The 11736-nt window shown below is 42.7% G+C and overlaps 1 protein-coding gene across 1 annotated transcript; it reads right to left on the bottom strand.

Annotated features, from left to right (window-relative positions):
* Positions 1–381: 381 nt before the first annotated feature.
* Positions 382–1108, bottom strand: SCP2D1 (SCP2 sterol binding domain containing 1). Its single transcript, XM_037513133.2, has one exon. The coding sequence runs from the start codon at positions 1036–1038 to the stop codon at positions 568–570; it is 471 nt and encodes a 156-aa protein (XP_037369030.1). The 5' UTR covers positions 1039–1108; the 3' UTR covers positions 382–567.
* Positions 1109–11736: the final 10628 nt, after the last annotated feature.

Raw genomic sequence — 11736 nt, 5'->3', positions numbered from 1 at the left:
AACCAGTAGTTTAGAACACGTCAAGCCCTTCAACCATCTTAGAATTTAACCTCACAGGTGTCGCAGTACACCCAGAGTCCATCCCTCTACTGCCTTATTCTACCCACACAGCCTTGGAGCCACCCACTTAGAACTATGCAACCTGAGCTAAAGTCCCTCAAAGAACCAAGTTACCAACTGGAAAGGTGCAAAGATGGCTCCCACTTCCTTCCCTCAAATCACTGAACTAAAATAAAACCCAAAAATCTCAGAAACTCAGTCACTGGAGTAATTAAATCTACTATCCAAACCATTTCTCTGTGGCCTTCACCCTAGCATATAGTATGGCATCAACACATCTAAGAAAAGAAAACGACAGAGATGTAAAGTGATATACTCCAACACTCTTTACTGCTCTAGAACCCTCCCTTCACAATTACACATCCAGCAGGAAAATTAATCAAACTTCTATAGGAAGAATTTGAGTAAAAATATTGGACACTTTTTGCTTTAATCTTCAGTTTAAGAATGATTTCCACTCAATAATTGGAGAGAAGTTTTGATCATTTCCTTGATATTTTCGCAAGCTTAAAATTTAGCCCAGTCTTTGAAAACTTTCTCCAGCTTCTGGCTGAGCAGAACCTTGCCACTGACTTTGAACTTGCCGGCAAGGAAAGCCTTCTGAGGGTTAATTTTACCAAAGGCCAATTCCATGAGCACAGGCTCTGAGATGGTAAAGAGAGTGTCCACAGGAAGCCTGGAGGAGCCGGGGTACACCTCTCCAGATCCGTTCTTCAGGTCGATGGTCCACTGCATGATGATCTTTCCATCCTTGGTGATGTCCAGTTGAAAAACGGCATTGACTTGCTTCACCAGCTGGGTTCCCGCTTCCTCGACATGACGGCGAACAGCTTCGAATACCCGGCAGCTCTGGAGTTCTGACAGGTCTGCGGCGTTGGGCCTGGACGGTTCTGGAGTTAAAGCCAGTTCCCTGAACCGGTCAGCCGGAGATCCATTCTTTGCTTTGATCTTTGAGTGATGGTCACTTCTCTTCCACATCTTGCCTCAGTCCTCTCGACCTTGCTGTCTGGCTGGAGTGGCCATGGGCAGGTTAATATACATTGGCCACATTGTGACATCAGAGCGAGGCGCCCGGCAGTGGATGTGTGTTGGCGTCTAATTGGCTGAACAGATGACAAAACATGACACGGGGTGGGGGCTCACACAGGCGATTGTGAGGTAGATCCATGACATGACCTGCCACCAGAGCTGCTGGGCCCACCAGCCCAGGAGGGTCTGAACCCCATGGTGGGAAAAACAGGCCCCAGAAGTTTGTTCATTGATAATCAGTGCTCTGGGAGGGCACTTCTGATGCCTTCAAAAGTGGAGCCGAAATAAGCCAGAAAGAAAAAGAAAAATACCGGATGGTCTCACTCATAGCAGGAATCTAGAAAACTTAAATAAGGGACCAGGAAAATGAATAACTATAAGAAAGTGAAAATCAAAATCAACAAACAACTACGAACCAGAGACACTCTATGGGGGGGTAGGGGACGGGAGGGGAGGGATTGGGGTCAAAATAAGGGGGTTGCAATTGTATGGGGAATATAAAAATAACATTTATTATAAAAAAATAAAAAATAAAATGGTACAGACAAAAAAAAAAAGTGGAGCCGAATCTGGCCTTATCTGTATATCTTCATTATGAGTTTGCCAGTCATTTATGTATCTAAATAACTTAAGGGTACATTTTCACACTTCACATGTGCACACGCTTCAGTGACCCTCCACCAAAGCTCCGTGCCAGCGCCCTAGCCCCCACTTCCCCTATCGCCTCCCCGCCGCTCCCCCTGGTAACCAGCATATTTTCCACAGAATCTAAGAAATAGTTTTGCTGAGCTTTGCCAGCTTGGGTCCTTTGGTGATTTCTATTTCACCAATAAGTGGAACCGCTCGGTATTGTTCACTTTCTGACCGACCACTTCTGTTCTCCGACTGCTTTTCTATTTTGTGTTCAGGTGGTCTTTGCCTTATTTGCTTTTTTTAGGGTGGGGTGCTGTGGGTTTCCATGGGTTTGTTTCTCTTCTTCATTTATGTGGGTGGCAGGTGGGGAGGCAGGGAGGCTGGGGAGCAGAGGCCTGGTCTCAGCCCGGGTGCGGAGGAAGGGCGGCTCCAGCAACATAGGAGCAGAACTCCATTAACCTCTGTTTCCAACATGACCCCAGCAGCTTCTGCTTAATTAGCTGCAAAGGATGGAGAATAAGCAGAAACTGAGAAGAGCTGAGAGTCCCAGGGGCTCAAGCTTAAAAATATGAGAGATCTAGATTGTATCAGACCCACAAATACAAGCTTTAAAAAGCAGTCACAATGCACAGCAGCCACTCCCAGTACCTTCCTCAAGCGTCCCCTTCTGAAGACTCATCCCCACCTGTGCATTCTTGGCAGCCTCCTCAGCCTTCTCTGCGAAACCTGCAGCTTCCGGCCCCGCCTTCGGCAGCAGGAAGCAGGCCTGTAGCCACAGCTTGGCTGGGCAGGCTTGGGCTCTTCTGAAACTCATCAGACCGACTGGCTGGGCTGCGTAGAGATGGGGGGTCACCCCTCCGTCAGCGGCCTTCTCACCCCGGCCTGTAAGGGCGACGTGTTCCCTGCAGAGATGCCAGAAGTTTCGGTGTGAAAGCGGGCCCCTCACCCACGCCTGTGAGCCTGTTCACCTCTCTGAGGCCAGAGATCCTGTATACAGGCAACTTCTCTAAGGAGAACTGAAGTGTTCTCCTCACCTGCTGTGGCTGTTCTGACCCACCTTCTCTTCAGGACAGTTCCTTTCCCACCAAACACACACGAGGTCCTGCGGATTGTCCAGTTTCTCCTGCTTCTTGACAGCTTCTTTCATTTTGTTGGAGTGGAGGGCGCTGGGTAGATCAGTAGAGATTAGGCACACATGTCTATTTTCGTTTTTGAAAAAGGTTTCAATTAAAAAAATCCCCCCTCCCCCCACCGGCCCTTTCACCCCTCGGGCCCTTTCTCCCCGCCCCCCTTGAGCCTCAGAAGTCTGTCTCCCTTTGTTAGGAGCTTCTGCTAGCTCTTAAGTGTCTTCCGTTTTCTGGGCCCAGTCATCCACATGATTCCTTGCTTACTCCTCTCTCTGGAAACATGTAAAATTTCCCTTTATTTTTCTGACTTGCTTTACTACACATAATTCCCCTCTGGCTCCTGGTTTTTTGTTTTTTGTTTTGTTTTTTCACATTTTAAGTTGAGAAACTTACATTTTAGGTTGGGAAGAGTCCACAGAAGACTAAGATTTCACAACACGTGACTGGGCGAGGAAGGCTTTGTCGGGACGCGGGTGCTCCCCTGAACCCACGCGGAGGCGCCGGCTAGAGGGTGCTGGACAGAGCCCACCAGGGCCACAAGGCCTCACTTATCTGCTATTTTGCTCTTTTTGGATTGGGGGGGCAACTTCTGGTATAATAAATACCAAAATGTTCATTTGATATAATATTTGTAGCCATAAAAATGATGTTGGCAACTAACTTCAAATAACATGAGAAAATCCTTATAACATCTTGTTAAGTGACAAAATGTCTGGAACAGATTTATTTATTTATACCAGAGTTTCCCAAGAAGGATTCTGTTGGATAATAACAGAATTCATACATAGAGAAATCTGAGTTTTAAAAAGTCTGCAGGACTTGTCACAACTTTCCCATCCTACCAATTTGCAGGGTGAATCTCCAAGAGGGAGAATATGGCCGGCTATGATCCCCAATTTTTTTTGGTCCAGAGTAACCAATATTCCATGGTACATAATTCTGGAAATGCTGGTCTATATCTAATGGCGTGTATTATTACACATCTTATATACACACGAACAAGCACATGAGAGAGTGATGTTTCAAAATGAGTTGAAATACTGACCATGTTTATTGCTCAGCCCAGGACTATAATTTTGAATGTTGTATTTTTATGGGTTTCCTAGAACAAGCATGAATTAGTCTTACAATCTGAAGGAAAAGGATAATAGGGGAAGAATATGAAGTAATGCTGGCCTGAGGAAGAAGATTCTGGAATCGACGCTGAACCTTTGAGTAAATTAGAAATATGGTGAATACGTGAGTATATGCAGCAAAATTTCAAGTCCTCTCCATTTATTCAGTCTGTTTCTCCCCTGCTCCCTTCCTTTCTATGTATGTGTTATGTATTTAGGTATCTGTAATTTGGTCATTCAGCTCACGTTTCCATATTTTAATAGAAACTGATAATAATTTTATTATTACTATCAAGTAAACAGAAATCATCATTTCTTCCCAGTCAGTCAAACTGGACTGTTACATTTTTAAAACAAACTCGTTGCTTTGGAATAATTTTAGATTTACAGAAAAGTTACCAAGATGGTAGAGAGAATTCCTGGCCACATGTCACCCAGGTTCCCCTAATGTTAACATCTTTCAGAACCAAAGTACACTTGTCAAAACTGAGAAATTAACAGTGGTCAGTCACTATTAACTAAGATCTAGAGCTTTCTGGGTTTCTACTGATGTCCTTTTCCTGTCCCAGCATCTAGGCCAGGAAACCACAGAACATTAAGTGAACTGGTTTCTGTTAATTCACTGAAAACGTCAAGGACTGAGCTCCATCTCATCCATCCCTTGTGGTTTATGAAGCACTAACTACAGGGGAAGCATTTGACTTTCCCTGATTTCATTCCTAAGTGTGCAGGAGGCACCCAGGAGACCCCGTCTGTGTTGCAGACTTCCCATGGCCTCGGCTCTGGATAAAGAGCTTCTGCATTTGCAAAGCACTTTAACAGAGGACACATCTCACTCTGTCGCCCCAACCATCCGTGAAGGAGGCGGGCAAATGTCATTTTCTGTTGTCCCATTTCATTGAATGAAAGCCTGAAGCCTGCAGGCAGGACAAGCTGTGTGGTTGCACCGGGCTTTAGAAGGGACCTGTGTTTGGTGGAAGGCTTGGTTGCCACCCTCTGGAAATTCCTAAAACTTTATGAACCAGGGGCTCTAACTTTCCATTTTGCGCCAAGCACTGCAAGCGCTGAAGCAGGTGCAGGTGGGAGGGTTTGCCTTGCTCACACCAGGGCACACACAGAGCCGGTGCAGCTGAGCGGACGTGAGAGCTTCCAGACTCAGGATTACTCTGCTTTCTCCTGCATGACAGCATTTCTGTCAGCCAGAATCCAAACTTATAGCCCACCCCCCTCATTTCCAACCACTGCACCTCTGGTTGTCTCAATGCCTCAGAATTTCTGCATGTATTTTTTTTTTTTGCCTCAACCACTTTGATTTCTGTTGCAAAAACAAATCAATCTGAAAACTTGCTTACCTGTGGGCTAGACAAACTGCTCTGCTAATTTATGTTCATAATAATTTCCTAGTGGTGGCTATTGCCTCAGCAGCTCTGCAGAGCATATTTATGAAACAGGTTTAAAATAAAATAAAAACAGCTCTATTTTGCTTCCAAGGTTGGTTAATTAGCTTGTGAGGTTGTCAGGGCTGAACTGTGAATTATAACTCCCTTCCAGAAGGGGATGCATTCATTTCTTTGCAGACATGGAGACACTGGGCTGGGCAAGGTGATTTTAAAATCAAGAGTCAAAGTAATGTTCAGGGGTCTGACTGGCAGATCCTGAGAGCTCTGTGTGTGTGTGTGTGTGTGTGTGTGTGTGAGAGAGAGAGAGAGAGAGAGAGAGAGAGAGAGAGAGAGAGAGAGAGAGAGAGAGAGAACACTGAGCAGGAGCACTTGAGCGGAGTGAGCCCCAGCTGGAGCGGGGGAGAGGAAGAGAAGGACGGGGGGAGAGAGGGAGGGGTGAGGGAGTCAAGAGTTGGAAGGGGGGTAGAAGGCAGATAGGGGAGACTACTACTTTTGGGGATGTTAAGATGAGGTGAATGCATTTTGCATGAGGGAAGGGAAGGGCATGAATTTTGGGGTGCACTGTTAGAGGGTGAATTGTGTCCCTCCTGAAGCTATGTTGAAATCCTAACCCCCAGAGCCTGTGAATGTGAGTTATTTGACAATGGGGAGTTTGCAGATGGAATCCGGTTAGCATGAGGTCATACTGGATCAGCAGGCTCTAATTCAGTGATTGATGTCATTATAAAAAGAAGGAAATTTGGACACAGAGCCAGGGAGGAAGGCCAGGGAAGTTGGAGACACACTGGAGTGAGGCACGTAGACGCCATCAGAAGGTAGTAGAGGCCAGGAAGGACCCTGCCCCCCCCCACCCCCACCCCGGAGCCTTGAGGAAGCAAGGCCCCATGGACCCCCTGACTGCCAACTGACTTCTGGCCTCCAGCACTAGGAGAGAACGAGTTTCTGTTTCAAGCCACCCCGCTGGCGGGGCTTTCTTGTGGCGGCCTTGGGAAATGAAGGCACATTGTAAATGAGAAAAAAAGGCAAAATAGCTTTGCCTATTCTCTGGATATGAATGTGAAGACTGCGTCTTTTAAAGAAGCTTTCTTTTTCCATCTGGTTATTGTAGAAAATCTAAAACCAAAAAGCATAGCCCCTTTACACAGATATATAAAGTACTTTGATTCTTCCACATATTAGTCTACATGTACGTTGCACCTATTCTGTGTCTCACACTATCTCCAAGAATAACATCAAGTTAAATATGTAGTTTGGAAAATGGTTGCACACGCATTGCAATGACACGGATGTTCTTTGCACTCTCTAATATAGACGGAAAAAGAGTCTCTTGTATAGTTCTATCAGATTCCTCTTATGGATGTGCCATAATTTACCTAACCAGTTCTATGTTTTTAGGCATCTTTAGATGTATTTTTAGTCTTTTTAAAAATTTTTGAACAAGCTGCTGATTTTTCCCCAAGGCAATTTCCTCAATATGTCTTTATATTGGAAATCACACCCCCCCCCCAACCACATACACACACGCAGGTGCGTGCGCTCACACACGCATGCATGCACATGCTATAAAGGCCAACAGGGAATAGACTTTTCAACAAGTGATGACATGAACATTTTTCTACAGTCAGTTGGGGGCTTGTTAGCAAGACTCCTGGGGACTTCTGGGAAATTTCCTTCTTTCTGGTTGCACAGAACTATCATCAGTTTAACACTTAGACCAGGCTGATCTCAGGACTTTGTGTCCAAGGGTTGGCGACTGTGTTTATGTCCAGCCGTTTTGTACCACTCCTCACCCAGTAATCAAACTACACCCAAGATGGATGAAGCAATCCTGGCTGGGATGGGGCACTCCCCAGCACATATCTGGCCTGGCACCCTGCTGCACCTCCCCTCAACATGCATGTAGAAACTAACAAGGCACAACTAAGTGGCAACAGAGCACACAAATGGAAATGGGTGACAAATTTCCATCACAATGCAACTTGAAGCTGTAAAATACCTAGGACTAAATTAGATAGGATAAGGAACTTAGCATTTTTTAAAAGATTTATTTTATTTATTTATGCATGCTAGAGCTGGGGTATAGGCCAGAGGAATGGGGATGAGAGGATTCACTAGAGACAGAGTGGGAAGCAGAAGAGGCAGATCTACTGAAGTACACTGCTGAGGGGAGCAGCTACACCATGTGGGTTGCTCCCTGGCCAGGGATCTAACTCGAGCTGCAGTGGCTGCTGATAGCTTGTTAGCACTGAGACTTAACCCCTTCAGCTACCAGGGAGGCCCAAGGAACCTAATATTTTATGGAAGGACACACCCGAATAACACCCGAATAAATGGGGAATCTTGCCATGTGCTATTTGGGAAGACTATTAAATAAATGTCATTATTTCCTAAATACTCATGCAAATGCGAAAGAAGCCTTATCAAAATCCAAAGAACGATATTTTTGGAGTTAGAACAATTATTTTAAATTTACGTGAAAGAAGAAATGTGTGAGATTTGCTAACAAAATTTATGTTTCATTAAGAAGAATAATCAGGGGGTATCCGGATCATGAGCTCATAATAGTTCTATGGCAATCAAAACAGAATGTCAGTGGCATGAGAAATAATAACCAGAAAAAACAGAAGATAATCAAGACTCTCAACACCTATCTAAAGATATAAGAAAAGTTGGCATTACAATTCAAGAGGAAAAGAAAGACTATTAAAGGTTGTTGGTACAATTTTAATACTTGAAAGAAAATATAAATTCCTACCTTGTACCATTTATAAATATATATAATGTCCATATCTATATATATAAAGAGAATAAATCTTAATTTTTCTGCAACCTTGTGACTGAGCAGAGGCCATGAACCAAGACGGGAAACTCAGAGGCAATCAAAAAAAAATGATCAATAGACATATAAATTGTAAAGTATTTCTGAATGGAAAAATGTATAATAAAAAACCAAAAGGCAAGAAATAGAGGAGCTCAGTATGTGCAGTCCACGTGCCAGGCAACACTCAACACTTCCACTCTTCAAGGAATTCCCACACATTGAGTGCAAAATGACACAATATAAAAGAAGGTTTGTATTTATAGGAACTAACACAAATGATCAATAAACTAATCTTACCCTCATCAACATTCATGGGATTGCAGATTTGAGATACCAAATTCTCTTGTCCCATTGCAAAAAAATAAGTTTGATAACCACCAGTACTGGGGACAATCTGGGAAAACAAACATTTCTTTGTGTTTTGTGCTGCGAAGTAAAGCTGAAAAAAAATGGGTAAGCCTCTGGCCCAGCAATCTCAGCTACGGGAATCTATCCTACAGGAATAAATGTCTCACAGCATAAGGCAGCTTTTTCTTGTAGTGTCAAGACTGGAGACAACTTGAATGTTCCTTTGCAAAAAAATGGCTGAATTAATCATGCAGATTCTTACTATGAATGATAAATAGAAACATGAATTACAGCAATATCTATCAAGTTGGGGAGATGCAGGGATACATTACTAAGGAAGAGGGGAAAGCAATCTTCAGGGTGAAATATAGGGATGATGTAAGTTTGATAGAAAAAAATATGGGCATTCTTTGAAACTCAGAAGTATTAAGTTTGTGCCTGCCATACTTATCGTACTTATTTGGTTCAATTTATTTCTGGTCTTTTGCATTTTTTTATCAAACAGTTTTCCATTCAGATATATTTTAAAATTTGGGTGTCAGCGCTATCCTATATTGATTGCTGGAATCTTATAGTAATTTTTGAAGCTGGGATGTTAAGTCCTCTCTCCTACGTGAATGTTTGTCCCCCAGGATAGAAAGAAATGTAGCATGATGTACCCTGGATGATGATTATTGCCTATTTGGGGGTTTTTGATTGGACTGGGGGAAGACAATATATGTAAAGACAGCGCTCTATCTACCACAGTCAACATGTTAAATGAATGAATGTCATTATGGTGCTTTAATTAGAAATTTACAAATGCTTTTTTATTATAAAGCAGCATCACATTGCTGGCATTACATTTATAAAAATGATCATGCCAATTTGTGCATATCTGCCATCTTTAAACATGCAGATATATACAAAGTACATGCAAAGTGTACACATGCAATGTATTTGTATCACAGATATATAGATCATTTAGAATCTTGTTAGTCATTTATGTGCATTTCCCAGGGTATTTTAAGATCCTCAGTATTCTGAAATTTTTAGTATTATACTTTTTAATGGCTGAATGGTATTTAATTGAAGTATCATGATTTTGGGAACAATCTTCCTAATATTAGGCTAGTTATTTTTTGTTTTCTGCTTTTATGGTTTTTGCTGCATGAACACCTTCATGCTTATCCTTATTCTGTTGTCTAATTGAAAAATAAGTTCTCTAGTATATGATTACTATTCAAAATATATAAGAATATTTATTGATGCTGAAACACACTGTCTTAGCTATAAAATTTTACATTAGCTATTTGAATTGAGATTCTCTGTAATCCCTTCCGTCTGTGGGCAAACCTAAAGGCAGATTAGAAAACAATTTGCAAAGTGCTGCTTTTCACTGCATTTTACTGATAGCCCGTAGATGGGCTCACCCTGCCACTTGTTCATTACAATGAAAAATTTGAAATATACCAAAATGCCTACAGAAGCTGAAAGGATCTTTTAAGGAGAATTTGACAGCATTATTGAAAATAATAACAGTAATTTGCATTTATCTGATCGTCTTACTCAATTGGATGACTCCACATTCTTTTTTTGTATAATGGGTTGATAATTCTAATACTGCTTCCTCACCAGCTCTGTACACATCCTTTAGGGAACAGCTTTCCCTTGTTTGCGCTACAATAGCTGATTAGCGGAACTCTTGAAAGAACTAAGGCTGCTGTCCCCCTGGTCATCGATGTTTCCAAAAATCCCATTTCCCATGTTTCCATTGTAGCCCTTCTTAAGTACATTCTCTTTGGTGTTTAGGGGGTAATCTCACAGAGTAGGCTTTGAGAACCGCCCCCCATCTCCCTACTGACATCCATGAAATTAAAGATCCAGGTACCCCACTTTGATCTTTGTCTTTTGTGAACGGCTACGACAACGAGCCGCAGACGTACATCTATAACTTTTCTATCACCGCTGGGGCTTACTGACTAGGCTTTGACCTTGTTCTTCCCCCCAAGATAGAACTCCTATCCTGGCTACCTAATGACACCACACACATTTGCCTCCCCTTTTAAGCAATCTTAGTCAGCCCAGGCAAGATACTTTGCATTTTTAAGCTTCATTGAGCAGCAACTAGCTCTAATGGATCATTTTCATTTAACTTTGCTTTGCTTCTAGGATGAAGGGGTGGGTCATAAGGCTTCATGTTTTATTCTCAAACAACATCAATATATCGTAGGTACATTACCTGGCACACCCCTCCCCCTGTTCCGATAGAGAACAGAAGACACTTGCGGTGGTAAAGACATCTGTTTTAAACTCAAGTAACAGATGGTACCATTTGAACTCAACAGAAGCAGGCAAGTAATGGAATGCAAACTCACTGGCAGAGGTAGAAACCATCGAACGGATGCGCTGCACACTCAGATGTTGCCGAGCACCTCATACGTGATAGACCTTAAATTAAAATGGTCTGAGTTCCCAGTTCCCTTTCTGCTAATTTCTTTTTCTGCACCAAAAGCAAGTTTTTCTTATTTAATCGCTAGGCATCCTCTGTCCTTCTCCTGTTCATCAAACAGCCTCCCTTGTAATTGGCAATGGGTCTGGTATTAGGTTAAGCAAATGAAACAGATGTCGCCCCTACCTCAATGAATTATATTCTAAAAATAGCATCTCACAGGCCACCACAGTTGAAGGAAACTAAAAACACATGGAACGATGTCATGAAAAACGTTACACCAGCTGTTCCTCCCACCCCTGCTTTCTCTGTGTGTGTGTGTGGTGGTGGTTGGCGGGGGGGGGGGGGGGCGGTAAGTATAATGACATAAGTAAAATGCTTAATTTTAAGTGTGCAATTCTATGAGTTTTAACAGCATGAAGAACTATATAACCTACACCCAAATCAAGATCTAGAATCTTTCACGATTCCAGTAAGTTCCTTTGTATACCGACACTGTTAATTCTTCTCTTTGATGGGCAAACTCTGTTCTGATTTCTATCACCATAGATTACCTTTGCCTGCTCTAGAACTGCATATACCATGAAATCACAGGGGATAAACTTTGGTGTCAGCTTGCTTTCACTCAACCTAATGATGAGATTTCTCCATGTGGTGGCATGCAGTAGCAGTTAATTCTTCCTTTCTGCTGAGCCATATTTCTGAGTCTAGATATACCAGTCTTTCATTTCCCTACAGATGGACACTTGGAATGTTTGCAGGTTTTGGCTAT

Source organism: Talpa occidentalis, unplaced genomic scaffold (assembly GCF_014898055.3).
Source record: "Talpa occidentalis isolate TD23 unplaced genomic scaffold, MPIMG_talOcc4v2.1 talOcc4.15, whole genome shotgun sequence".
Lineage (NCBI taxonomy): Eukaryota > Metazoa > Chordata > Mammalia > Eulipotyphla > Talpidae > Talpa > Talpa occidentalis.
The sequence above is the reverse complement of the archived record's forward strand: the minus strand, read 5'-3'. Positions and strand labels throughout refer to the sequence as shown.

Coding starts and splice junctions, on each gene's coding strand:
- SCP2D1 (XM_037513133.2), bottom strand. CDS start 1,038: ATGTGGAAGAGAAGTGACCATCACTCAAAGATCAAAGCAAAGAATGGA.